Source organism: Epargyreus clarus, unplaced genomic scaffold, assembly GCF_041222505.1.
Source record: "Epargyreus clarus isolate Ecla_fem2 unplaced genomic scaffold, WU_Ecla_fem_2.2 ptg000012l, whole genome shotgun sequence".
Taxonomy (NCBI): Eukaryota; Metazoa; Arthropoda; class Insecta; order Lepidoptera; family Hesperiidae; genus Epargyreus; species Epargyreus clarus.
Window position 1 is genome coordinate 1,685,355 of NW_027332220.1, and position 14,753 is coordinate 1,700,107.

The following is a 14,753-nucleotide window of genomic DNA, read 5'->3' on the forward strand; positions in this document are numbered from 1 at the left end:
TTGCACTGGGAGAGGTCCCGCAGTCCTATGGTGTGTGCTTCCGCGGATTTTCAGAGGGCATTCAAGGGTACGATGCTGGAACCACATGAACGTACAATCCTCGCTGAACAACGTCAGGAGTATGAAGACGTTTTTAAGGAAGGGGGAGGTCCTAAGACCGAGAATTACGTCCCTCAGATTACACCTCATTTGCTCAAGCTAGCCGGTCCACTCATAGCTCCTAAAGGAAGCGTCGAGTACGAGCAAGAGAAGAGGAAACGCGTTCAGAACAAGGCTCGTCAAAACGCCGAGGGTTATGTTCCAGGTGACTTAGTCTTGTTACGCGGTCATATGTTAAGTAGTAAGGGGTTCAGTTCCAAACTCGCCCCACGGCAAGATGGTCCGTATGTTATCACTAAAAAGGTTAGTTCAACTACATACATCTTGTCTCGTTGTGGTAGTTCCGACGAAATTCTGGGGAAGTACCACACCAGGGATCTGCGACGCTACCACGCTCGTCAGGACGATCAGCCGGAGCCTGTAGGTCCGAAAAGACCGCGCTGTCGTCGTCGTAATCCTGTCGCGTAAGTTTTACTGGTGTTTGACCTGTCGTGAGGGCACTTGACTAGGTCAAAAGGGGGAGATTGTAGCGCGGCTTTATATTGCATCGGTTCGCTCGCGCCTTTACCTAACGTCTCCGGCGCCGCGAGTCGCGTTCGACCGTTCCCCCGTTCGCCGCGCCAGTCCGCTTTACGCCGTCTTTATGAATACACGCTTTTGTGCAAGTACCAACCGACTATCATTCCGTGTCTCCCGCCCTCAGTTGAATCATTTACAAACTTCTTATTAGTCTTGTGCAGTTCTCGAACGAATTAGTTGGAAGAGCGCTCCCACAGATGAACTACGCGATGTAGATCTCCGATTTCCCGCTCCATAGTTCGTTAGCTTCTAAGTGAACTAGTGGAAAATGGTGGTAATCGAACTAATGTCGTCATATTTTATGAATAATTACATGAATCAATAGGTTTATCCCGTTTTAGCGCTCAAACATTTTAATTCATGCATTCCTTAATCTTATCACATAATCTACAAAATTCAAATCTACAAATTGATTCAAAAAAAGTCAGATCCTTCGTTCTTTTAGTTCATCTGTTCTTCAGTTCCCAACTATTCAGTAAGCAGCTTGGAGAAGACGGACAGCAAAAGAGCGAACTAATTCGTTTAGGAACCGAGAACTAGATTGAGCGATCCCAGTTGCGAACTATTACGCCCAAGACTACTTCTTACCAACTCGCGGATAAAACTTTTTCTCCCCAAGTCCAGTCTATGTTTTACCACTATATACTCGAATGCCTTTGAGTTGCTGCTTCAGAAGACTGTCTAAATTTTATACAATATCGCCAAGAGGTTTTAAAAACAATAATTATTTTATTATATAATTACATAATCAAATAAATCACTCACGTCATAAACATATCCGCACAATACATACTTAAAATATTTCTCTGGGTTATAAGTGCTTACACATAGACTGATAAATAAGTAGAAGTGCACCGTAAATCAAGATAATCTTATATCGTATGGAATGTTCTGTATGTATTCGAAACTTCTCATATTTTTAAGCGGGAGTTTTTGTTTTTATAATTATTATAAGCAGTGTGGCGCTCCAGCGGCAAAGGCCAATTAGCTTACCGAACTAACTTGTAGTATTTTTATTTATTAATGTTGTTTGTTTTTTAGAAGAAAAAGAAAACTTTGGTAGTTAAAAAGTACATATACATCATTTCTCTTCATACAAATTAAGTATCAAAAGTAAAAAATATAAAAACCTATTTCAGTATAGCCAATAAGCATTTCTAGAATATCTTTTCCAATATATTTAATCGTTTGCATCACAACGCGTCATTTCTATCCGCCATCAACTCTGTGGTGTAGATTCGCACGCGAAACCAATTTAACGCTATCACATCAATACAAAACACAGTCGTGTCTCGATCACACATGCGTTCGGACGACGTCGCGATGTAACACGTGTGTTATGCGACAAGTGTGTTTACAAGTGAAAGTGTTGTGACAGTGGTGCCGTGGTCGTGAGAATGTTTATAAAGTTTTTTGTCTGATAAATTAGTTATAATTGAATTGATATCATGTTTAATCCGATTCAGTGGTTTCATTACAATAATCTTTGTAGATTGATTTATATAATATTATAAAGAGATTGTGATTTTATTTCGTAAAAGATACGTATCCATACGTGATAAAATGCATAAAGATAAATTTACAACTTAAAAGCAGTTTGAATAATCTTAATACGGAAATAACCAAATCTAGATGTCGTATTAACATTATTCCAAGAACGCTGCCGCTTTGATAAATAGCCTACGGAAATATCTAATATTTTTTTTTTTTTTTCAATTATTGGATTGCTCTTTGAAACTAGTGAAGCAATAATTAATTGCGTGTATTGAAAAACATTTTTAATATATCAGATTTTAAAGAGGAATGATCGGTAATAAAAGGTGGTCTCACAATGTGATGCCCTTATGTTCTCCTTCACTTTACTGCTATTTGGTGACAAAAAGTTGTATATCTTAGTCGCAAGACTACCTACAAACCATCAATTCTTGCAGCAGCATCCCTGCAAAGTTAGTCGTTATGCCGTAGCAAGTCTCAGTCTTGGAAAGGAATATTTTAAATGAATACAAAAATAAAACCATACATTTAAATGTATTCTTCGTCAACGGAGACTTTAAGAATAAAGAAAACAAAATAGCAGTATTCGCGACAAACGTCTAAAGCTAATTTAATTTAATTACTTTAATTAATTTTACTTCTTTAATTAATATAATTTATTATCAACACCAATTTATCTACACAATTAATAAGACAATTTTTAGTTTCAATTAATTATATCATTAAACCGTTTGAAAAGAATGAGATCAGACTCAGATATAAATTAAAATATTTATATTGCAAATTTTATTTTCAATTACAATACATATATTTTATTATTATCTTAAAAAATATATACATTCTCACGGCACGTCAATTTATTTATATACAAATGAATTTACAACAGACAAAGGTTTCACCAAATTAGTCTTTAAAATGTACTTTAATGAATACTAGTACAAAAACATTGTTATAAAGATCGAGAAACCTTTACAACCGGTTCACATTGACCTTGCAAGGTTCCACTTATATCAAAAGTTGAAAACAAACGCAATAAACAATGTGGTGGATAGTGTATATGACAGTGTGGATTATTGTGATTCTTATATCAATAAGAGTCTTCAATAAGCTGACATCGGGTCGATGCTACGCCGATACTGTGATGACCGGTAAGGTGGTTATAGTGACCGGCGCGAGTGGTGGTATTGGATACGCGACAGCCTTGGAGCTGGCGAGACGAGGCGCCAAGGTCGTGATGGCTTGCAGGAACCCCGAGAAGGGAGAGAAAGCGGTCAATCGAATCACGAGGATAACGAAGAACAAGAGCGTCAGATACTTCCATTTAGATCTCACGTCACTATCGTCTATAAGACGGTTCGTGGAAGAATTCAAACAGGCAGAAGCGAAGCTTGACGTGTTGGTGAACAACGCTGGAGCGATCTGCACTAAGAGGGAGCGCACGGAGGATGGCATCTTAAAAGACATGCAGATAAACCACTTCGGGCCGTTCCTGCTAACCGTACTTCTCGTGCCGCTGTTGAAGAAGTCGGAACCAAGCCGGGTCGTCGTCGTGTCGTCGGCATGGCACCGGATTGGGAGGATCGAAAACTTGAACTCTGAGAGTCAAGGTTACATCCAAGCGTACGCGAATAGTAAACTTTGCAACGTTCTGTTTTGCAAGGAGCTGGCACGAAAGCTGGAAGGTTCTGGCGTGGTCGCGAATTGCTTGAACCCGGGACAAGTGAACACATCATTGTATCGGAGCTCGACGATATTGGAAAAGATGAGAAGTCTGGTACTATACGCGTTCTTTAAAAGCCCGGATGAGGGCGCCCAGACTTCAGTATACCTGGCAGTTTCTGATGACTGCGACCAGGTCAATGGGAGGTACTTCGAAGACTGTAGGGAAATCGGAGCGTCATCTGTTACGGATGATGAGGAAATCGCAGCCAAATTATGGGGTCTTTCGGAAGACCTCGTAAAGTTATCAGCGGAAGAACGTATTTGACAAACAGATGTTGATTTTTTAATTTGCATGTTCGAAGGTTGCCATGTTGATATTGTAATTTAATTTATTATATTCTCTACAAGGTCGCTCGTGTTATTTCCTTTATCTTGATAATTATGATGAATTATAATAAGAGATACAGGTTTTTATGATGACCAACTCTAACACTAAGTGGTAGATAACACATAGCTTAAATTTGTGAATCTACACAGACCAAATTGTGTACAGGAGTTTTTTGAGTAACTTTTGAGTAATTATTGTGATTTCTAAAATTGTAACTATTAATTCAACAGGGCTAGTGGATTGAACACTTTAGAATTATTAAATAATAATCTCAATGAGACTATAATAGTATTTCCATATTGAGCTGAGAGTATTTTATAAATCATTACAAAGCAGTATGATTTTTATCTAACTAGTATATGTAATTACTATTTTCTGCCATGGATTTATTATTCGCCAATAAAACATTAAACCTATATTGAATTGTCTGTCTATATGGGCAAATTTTAGAATCCCCTGTTCCGTATTCGACAGAACTTTTACATTGGGATAGAAGATATTATAAGGTGAAATTTACGCCGGTTTTTACCTCAAAAATGTGTATATTAGATAAGACACTTAAATCTGCACACGACGCACCATCAAGGTAAAACATCCTAAGACATAAATTAATAATCAAATACACATAGTAGTCAACATGTTAGATCACTATTCACTCAAAAACCACACACTAAACGAATTATTTGAAAAACAATAACACTATTAGTCCACGGCAAACTTCAAAAACTCACTTCAAATATTTTTAATTCATAACTAATTTCAGTTATCAACAAAGTAAGGTCTGAAATCTCAGGCGGTTTTAGTGAAACACCTCAATATGTTACACAGCTGAAAGTATTGCAGGATAATCTTTGCTTCCAAAAAATCTAAGTTGATATCTATATGGAATAATTGAAAAGGTCTGCCTGTATTTGCTATATAATTCGAAATTTTCTTCGAAATCAATACAAATGACAGATTAGTAAGGTATATGTAATTATATATATTTCAGTTTGTAACTGTATGTGATTTGTTTACGCAAATTATTATCTTGCCGTGGGCTCTCTACGGAGGAGCACCGGATACTAAAGTTCAAATCGATATCAAAATAGGAGATATATAAATTTTATGTGACAAACATTATGTACATATAAGACAACAATATTTTAACGGCAAGGAAGTAAGTATAATACAATGTTTATGTTATGAAAATGCAACAAAAATAATCCCATCAATAACAGCTCAGCACAAAGGTGGAATCAGTTCAAAAACACACTAAATATGACCTGAATCAAGGTTCGGAATCTCGCTTTGATAATGACGTTTGAATGTTATTTTGAAAAATTCAACAAAGGATATATTCAAATCATTAATTCTGATTAATTATGAAATTTACATAAAGCACGTTTTTCTTTTAACATATGTATTTTAAAGGTCGAATGTTGTTTTGTATAAAGTGAATTTAATTATTGTGAATTTTAACATTTTATGAATATTTATTTTTATAATTTGTGCAAACATAAATTATAATCGGTCTTATTGTTTTAATCTTATAGTTTAGGTGATAAGCAAACACGTATTTTTAACATATTATCTCAATAAATAACAAATTATCACGGATTCTTAACTAAAACACTTTTACAAAAAGTTTAACAGTATGATTGTCATAAAAAATAATATTAGATAAAAAACGAATTAAAACAAAAAAATATTATTATCTTGAATGTTTTTTTTTTGGTTTGCTCTTCTTATATATAAAATTCTCGTGTCACAATGTTAGTTACCGTACTCCTCCGAAACGGCTTTACCGATTTTCACCAAATTTTATATGCATATTCAGTAGGTCTGAGAATCGGCTTGTATCTATACCCTTAACATTTTTTTATTTATATGGCAATACAATGTTTGCCGGGTCAGCTAGTCTAACTTTAAAATATTTTTTTAATAACTGCTAAAGTCGTACACTTTTGCATTATCTAAACATATTTACCATATATTATTCAACATATATACTATCTATATCTATATGAATATAATCCCGGATATGAATGCCTTATCATTCGTTCACGCGCAACATATTTGAGCGATAAACATTGACCCCCGGTAATTATCGTTCACGGTACAAATCTGATCATATCATTATAAACATAATTATTGATTATATTATTAATCTTACTACAATTTACCTATATCGATAAAGAAAGTTTAGCTTAGAAATTATTGGAAAATTTTTGATATTTGCTTTTATTGCTATAGCCTTAGCTTAGAAATCAATGGATAATTTATGATATTTGTTTTATTGCTATTTATTTATTTAATATAATATGATTATAAAGTCATTAAAGTAAATTATAATCTTTAACTCTAGGTTTTTGTTCATTGTTTAATTTCAATTTATTTGTTTATGTCTTGCTGATTAAAATGATTTATTTAATGCAATCTTTTTTGACGTCAATACACAGATAGTTATTTTAATGACGTTCGTTCATTTTAAGTAATTTATTAATGCATTTAGCATTTAAACTTATTCTTATTTCAACACTATTCTTACAAAGTCAACGAACAAAAACTTTGAAACCAATTTCAAAAACTTACGTCTCAATTAAAAACATTTTTTAAACAACATTCGTCCTTAAAACCATTAGATAGATCCGTATGCTCAGTGGCACAACGTCACGATCAAAGCGAGCCCTTCCTCCCCGCGCACCGTGTCGCGGCGCTCGCGCTTGTCCAGCAGCAGGAAGGGCGGCGCGAACTGCGCGCACTCGCACGCGCCCTCCATCTGGGACACCAACATACGTCAGTCCTACCCTTTTAGTGTGCCATCGCTGGGTATAATCATACGTCAGTTCTAAGTACAACCCTATAGTCCCAGCGCTGGGTATAATAGGACCACTATGCATGGGAAATTTGGCCAGTCCTTCTGATGTTAAGTGGACAAAATGGCTCCCATACGTCACGATTTCGCAGCTGGGTATCTATTTTACAACGCTGACATGTAGCTAGTGCTCATGTTATGTGGACATAACAGCCTGACATTTTGTCACAAAATTCAGATAAACAAATTCAGAAATTGATAACAGATGTTGGAACATACCTACATCTAAATATAAAGAGACCCTCATAGACCTTTCCAAGTAAATTTAGCGTCAACAATGAATAAAAACTTATGCTATTATAAAAAATCTATTTTCGATTTCATTCGATGAACATATTTAGCGGTGTAAGATTTATGCACGTTATGTAATGTCTTACCACAGTTTATACAATAAAATTTGTCATGAACAAAATAGTGCACTATAAGGATGCCTTTTCACCAGAGATGTGCGAGGTAGCTAGGTATTTTATAAGGAGGAATGCACGTTACGGATGAGATCTAAGGATTGCGATCCGTATTGCTAAGTTTTTTCAAAGCACATCTTAACTTATCTTAGACCTCGCGTACCACTTAGCTACTTCGCAAATCTTTGATGTACAGGCGCCCTAACGCCGCGTGAACTGATCTTAGTGGCATTGTAAAGGGTGTGTACATACCGGATGGGGGTGTGGCAGCGCGTAGGGCGGGGTCTGCGCCGCCGCCGCCGACACCAGCCCGTAAGGGATCGCGGCCACCTGCAGGGAACCCTTATAAAATTATATGAAATTGTATGGAAGTTTTTTTTTTAAATGTAATATGGGAGTAGCAGACGAGCATGCAGTCCACCTGATGGTAAGTGGCTACTGCCACCCATGAACATGTGTAATCGACCCCATATCTACCTGAGGTCGGCCACAGATGCGCCGCTAACCCTGAGGACTAAGCTGGAACGCCTCGGAAAAGTATGTCTCCCGTACCACACCCTTCAAACCAGAACACAGCAGCGTTTAACACTGCTGTTATAAGGCAGAAATAGGTGTGGCGGTGGTGCTGCCGGGGTCGAATCACAAAGGGTTCTACCACCTTCAAAATATATTCGTATAATTACAACACAAACATAAAAGTCATGTTTTAATATAAAATAATAACTCTTCAAAGAGCAGATGAAGTGGTAATAAAGGTGTAAAAGATCTAAACGCTGTTAAAAGTAAATAAAACTCGTCTATAACAAATAAAATACATATAAGAATTTATGCAAGCATGGAACGAAATGAGTTTTTAAGTGTTAATTACTTATTCCCGTATATCAATCCAAAAGTTCTAGAGTAATATCCTTAATAACACTCAGCTTACAGACTTGCTGCTGCTAAACGCATGCAATAAACTTAAGAAGACAAAAGTAGATACAATTGTATGTAAAATGAAAAGCAACACTTCTAATCTTTTTATATAAATTTGTTGTGTGTGTTCAAGGGGACTTGAGAATGGTTTAGATTCACAATTTAGTCCGTGGGACAAGGTTTTTATAATTAATTTTTAATTCGTAAGTAGTTGTTGATTTTGAAATGTTTCACATTGGATTGCGGGCGAAGCCGCGGGCACCACTAGTAAAACATATTATTAAAAACAACTTACCATGTGCGGTGGCGGCGGCGGCGCGGGCACGTAGCTGACGCCGGCGCCCACGACGCCCACGCCGCCGAGCCCCATGCCCACGCCCACTCCGCCCACACCCACGCCCACGCCCACACCGCCGCCCGGCGTTCCCGGCGTGTGCGGCCTGTGGACATACAGTTTATTTAGTTATGTATAAGCAGTGGCCGGTAGCCCTATTAGGAACAAATGCTTCTTAAATGAATATCTGATGAAAATTACTGAATAGGACAGTATTCTAAAAGATAGGAGATTCGCTTGAGTTGAGTTACAGAATGTGATCAGATAATATAGTAAAGCAGAATGCCTTGTTCAATTATATGTTAAAAATTGCTTTAGAACAGAACATACCATCGCAAACACTATACACAATACAAGACAGACAATAAATATACTAATGTGACATTATAGATTTTTATAATATAAGAGTAGCATGCAGCTTATCTAATGGTAAGTGGCTACTGCCGCTCATAGACATCTGTAATCAATCCCATATAAGATTAGATTCCTACCTAACGTCGGCCACAGGTGTGCCCCTACTCTTGAGGACTAAGCAAGAATGCCTCGGAAAAGTATGTCTTCCTTAGTACATCCTTCAAACCAGTACACCGCAGCGCTTATGCTGCTATTATGTGGTGCCGCCGAAACCGAACCACAGAGGGTTCTACAATCTTCAAAAATGAGTTAATGTTCACTCACCTGCTGGGGTTCGGCGTGGTCGGGCTGCGGGGCGTGAAGCTCTTCCCCGCGCTGGGGTTGAACTCCTTCGCGTTGGGGTTCAGCGTGGACTTCTTGAGCGTGGCGGTGGCGCGCTCCACCGTCGTGAGAGCGGGGGACGGCGCCGCGGGGGGCGATACCGCCGGCGAGCGCTCCTCGCCGCTCGCCTCGTCCGCCTTGCTCGTAACCGACTGGGGGGTCAAGATAGAGGGGTTACATTTCGAAAAAAAATAGAAACTTGAATGATAACGACTAGGGGTTCAAGATCAAGTGGGGTTACATTTTGAAAAACCACACAATAGAAACTTGAGCGGATTGGAATAGATTTTGAAAAAAAAAAAACAGTAACCATTTGAGTTGATTGTAATGAGTTCGGCTTTTTGTTTATTAAATAAAGTTGAATGTTTAAATATCTTTCAATTAATTTAAAATACTATAATGGACATTAAAATAATTATATTATGTAATGATATCATTAGCATATAAACCTTATTTCTGGAGAAAACATTTTAACTTTAATTCAGAGTAAATGCAAATGTGTATAGGAAAAACATAACGATTTATTATAACGTAAAGCAATAATAGTAATCGAAAAAATGATAATATTTTTTTCTCTCCATCACAAAATAACTATGTCAAATATCTTATTTTAAAAAAGTATATTTTTTATTGTAATGTCACTGGCAAATTGGTTCTGAATAAACTTTTAATTTACAATTCTATATATTTTCTATAAGAAACAAAAAAAAAGTATTTTAGTCGATAATGCTTACCTTCCTTTTTTTTGACATTTACATAGAAATAGTTAAAAGAATAAAATTGTTAACTTTGTAGAGTTTGCGTCAAATTGCTAGTCCGCTCCGAATATAGAACTGAGTCGCGTCGCAATAGTAAATTGTAGATATTACGGTTAGGATACGATTATATACGAAAACAGCGCGGTCCACCCCCGACACCCGTCCGCTGCTTGCTCTCGCCCACGGGTACACAGCTGCATTGGTGTGAACTTACGTTGCTACGGAGTATATAATTGTAGTTGTGTGCGATCGCATTGGCTCTCTAACTACACATGCGCCTAACAACTTCAAAGCGGACTTGAAGTACGACGCGGACTATAACATCCTACATGATGCACATACCTTGTGCTGCTGGTGCTGGTGCTGGTGCTGCAGCGGGTGTGGGTGCTGGTGCAGGTGCGCGTGCGGCTCGTGCGGCTTGGCCGCGCGCTCGCGCTTCGCCTCCGACGGCGCGCCCGCGTTCGCAGACACCACCGGCGGGCTCGACGGCGGCGGCGGCAGCTGCTGCACACGGGATATATTTATTTAATTTGTGTGGTAAGAGAGACAGACTTCCCGAGGCGTTCAGCTTAGTCCTCAGGGGTAGCAGCGCATCTGTGGCCGACCTCAGGTAGGAATATCTAATCCTATGTGGGGTCGATTACAGATGTGCATGGGCGGCAGTTGCCGCTTACCATCAGGTGGACTGTATGCTCGTCTGCCTACTAAAATATTATAAAAAAATGATGAAAGTGGCAAAAATACTTGCAGGCGTGAGATCGCTGGAAAGTGATCCATTTTAAGATTGAAACGGCAATCCAACTTGAAGGTCGGTGGAAAGTGGTCACGGATGCCTATGGATGAAACGGGTGTTCCACATAAAACTGTATACAGATGCGCTGCCACTCTTGGGGGCTGAGATGCTCGTCTTTTATGTACCTTTTCTATCACCAGAACTGCTTCACGCTATAATTAAATCACCTGTACCCTTAGTATCAGTCTTTACGTTTGCTCGGAAACAGTCATCGTGTACGTATTCGGTCATATAACGCCACTGTGAATCGGAAGTAAAATTTCGCAATATGACCTTAGAAACAATGTTATGAAAAACATTAATTCTGTATGAATTTTATGACAGGCAATAATTGGTTAAATGCAATTCGAACTCTCACTTAGAGGGATAGTAGTACGAATAATACTATTAGAATTTGATATCAAAGCAGCCATATAAGTAAATGCATTGTGAAAATTAGAACTGTCTACCTGTAACGGATTAATAGATAAAGCGAAAAACGCCGCAAAATAGCGGTTTCTTGTATGCGACCTCCCTTCATATGGATTATTTTTCTATTTTTACTATTCACTATTACAGCTCTTACCACTTATATAACCCTAAAAACGTATAAATAACTTAATGTTAAAAGATAACGTGTGTGGGCACACACCTGTGGGTGCGGGTTCTGCTGCGGCTGGTGCTGCGGCGGCGGGCCCTGCGCGCCGCTCGGCACCAGCTGGAACTCCTGACCGAACTTGCGCAGCTCCTGCAACACCGACAACACCTTGTAATCTCTTTTAGTATGCCTCACACAAAGGATAAAAATGTATAGCTCCTAATAGAAGTGGCCACTGCCGCCCAAGGCCATATGTTATCGACCCCTGGTAGAGTTCCAAAGAACTACTAAAATACGGCCACTATGTCGTTACCTTTGTTGATCGGGATGTTTTAAAGAAGTGTCCTCACCCTTATATACTATAAGGGTGAGACACTTTCAAACCAGAACACAACAGGACTTAGCTTCCTATCGTCAACGCCATTAAGATATCTCTGATTTTGTAAGTTATATGCGTATTACAAATTATCCTCGATTTAGTAATAAAGGTAACCATTGTGAGAAAATCTACATGCCTGAGAGTTATTTAAAAAAAACTTCTCAAAGGTGTGCGATGTCAATAAATAGTCTAATTCGCATTTGGCCAACGCGGTGGAATGTGGCCTAAAACCCTTCTGAGAATCCTGTCCAAAAATGGGACAGCATTGAGTTGAGGACGACTAAATACGCCCTTAATATGTGATGTGGTAATGCATCGACCGGAATCGAACCTGCACCTCTTCCTGGCGTCGCGGCTCCGGCGGCGGCGCGTGGTGGCGCGGCGGCCGCGCGTGGCTCTCCGCGGCTGGCGGTGGGTTCTGGCACAAAAAATGCATAGATATAGTCATTACTTACGTTATACCTATTTTTATTGTAACTATAGAGATATGATCACTCTGTCTAAGATTAATTAATATCTTTGAAAAATTCGAGACAAACATTACATGAAAGACATGCAAGAATTAGAATCATTAGCTTTAAAATGATCTTCGTATTTGTTATTAATTTCTCTTAACAATGATACTTTTTAATACAATACTATATTTTAAGAACAATAAACAATCCGTCAAGCAAGTCGCCGAATACAGATTCATAACATTGTTTTTGCTACAAAAAATGACACGACACGGAAAACCTTTGAGAATAGATATTAAAAAGTGTGAATATTTTTATTTAAACAAATACATACGTGGTGATGATGAGCGGGGAATCCCTGTCGTGGCAAGGGGGCCGCTCGCGGCTCCCCATTCAACTTTCCAGTCGGTCTGCAACACAAACATGTAATGTTTTTTATAAGATTAAATTAACAATTGAGTATGCAGTCCACCTAATAACAACGGTTTCCAACTCTATATAAAATAGACAGACTTCTACTTTAAGCCGATTGCAGATATGTAGCAACTCCTGATGACTAATGTTCCATATTAATAATAAATCTATTCAATTCTCGCCTATGAAAGATCTTTTTTTTTAAATTTTTAATATGCAGAAATTGTGAAATTTGAAACTTCGGTATGGTAAATATCTTATACATTGAGTATTACTAATAGGCGTAAGATGATCGCCCCATATGTTAGTCAGCCGGCATTTACACCCTCTCAAAAGCTGCTTTACGCTAGAGAAACGTGCAGCGGTTGTGTCTTCGATTGAAATACACTTGTTCTACCACTACCACCTTATAAACTACAACAAGTGTAACGTTACTAACGGCGCATGGTGATGGTGGTGGTGGTGACGGAGGAAGGGCGCTATCAATCTACAACAAGTGACAGTACTAACGGCGCATGGTGATGATGTTGGTGCAGGAAGGGCGCACCTCTCAAACTACAACAAGTTTAACATTACTAACGGCGCATGGTGATGGTGGTGGTGGTGCGGGAAGGGCGGCGCGTGGTAGCCGCCGGCCTGCGCGGCGTACGTCTTGCCGCCCGCCGCGCCCGCCAGCGGCACGCCCGCCGCGCCCGGACCGCCGCCCACACCGCCGCCCGGCACTCCGCCCACACCGCCCACGCCGGGGCTCGCCGCGCTCGCTAGGGGGCTCGACGATTGCTGGGGACGAACAGTGCAACATTAATATACTTTGTTGATGGAATATTGGAACTTGGCTACCGGCAATGAGTTGCGTATATAATCTATTACAACAATAACAAACGTATGACAAAATAGAACTTTTGCTTTCACAAATTACAAGATTTTCACATGTTAAAAGTTTCACATTTACTTTTATTTTAGGTTTGATATTTTAAACTAAAACTTACTATAAACTAATTTAAAATTCCAGCATAATAATTTATAAACAATCTTCGAGCAACAGACACAGATAAAATTTAAACTTTAAATAAAAAAAACATTACTGCAGTGCACAATAATCATAATTGCATTAATTATATTGGTATACTATACAAATAATTTTTAATTTTTACAATTTTAAGACTTCAATCAATTGTCAAAATAATTGAATTAAATAAAACGAAATGTTATTTACTGTGACTGGATGTGATTATAATTATAATGTGTTGGTTTGTCCATAGTAAAACATACAAAATGTAAAATAAATTAAAATGAAATAGTTGCTTTAAAATGACTAATATTTAATTACCTACAGATTTATATAATATGTCAAAATCCTTTAACACTTAATTTTTATGTCAAACCGCTAATTGGAACCCTTTTCCCAGTAGTATATATATTTTTTATTTATTTTATTTATTAGAGAAAACAAACAGTAACAAAATACAAAATTACAGAATTATGATTACATCTAACATGTTATTTAACTTTGCTACCAGCACCGTTTTCCACGATTTATCATTAGTAGTTGTTACAAAAATAAGTTACTTTATTTATTAAAAAGAGTCTATTTTTATGTTTAAAAATAAAAATATAATAATACACTTACCGAATGATCGTCGAGCCGTCTGTCCGCGGGCGGCGTGAGGTGGTGTCGCGAGGGGCGGGGCTCCTTGTCGCGCGCGTCCTTGTGCGCGAAGCCCGGCTTGCCGCCCGCCCCGCCGCCGCCGCCGCCCGCCCCGCCGCCGCCGCCCACGCCCACGCCCACGCCGCCCACGCCCGCGCTGCCGTTGCCGGTCGGCTTCACTAGCTTGCCGGCCTGACGGGACACATTCAAATTAATTATTTATCAATTTAATTACATAACTTGACGTCCTGCGACGAGACAT

The 14,753-nt window shown here is 38.6% G+C and overlaps 1 protein-coding gene and 1 pseudogene across 2 annotated transcripts in view; one reads left to right on the forward strand and one right to left on the reverse strand.

Moving 5' to 3' along the window:
• LOC140746074 (uncharacterized) overlaps positions 1-14,753 on the reverse strand; it is a 55,465-nt gene that overhangs the window by 9,749 nt on the left and 30,963 nt on the right. For both annotated transcript variants that reach the window (XM_073078069.1, XM_073078068.1), the window contains exons 6-14: positions 14,474-14,683; positions 13,424-13,623; positions 12,764-12,839; positions 12,306-12,392; positions 11,650-11,745; positions 10,568-10,729; positions 9,411-9,619; positions 8,694-8,838; positions 7,736-7,813 (exon numbers count right to left, since the gene is read on the reverse strand). In XM_073078069.1, coding sequence (XP_072934170.1) covers positions 7,736-7,813; positions 8,694-8,838; positions 9,411-9,619; positions 10,568-10,729; positions 11,650-11,745; positions 12,306-12,392; positions 12,764-12,839; positions 13,424-13,623; positions 14,474-14,683 — 1,263 coding nt within the window. The remainder of the gene's footprint in view (positions 1-7,735; positions 7,814-8,693; positions 8,839-9,410; positions 9,620-10,567; positions 10,730-11,649; positions 11,746-12,305; positions 12,393-12,763; positions 12,840-13,423; positions 13,624-14,473; positions 14,684-14,753) is intronic.
• LOC140746073 (retinol dehydrogenase 11 pseudogene) lies at positions 1,962-4,245 on the forward strand (annotated as a pseudogene).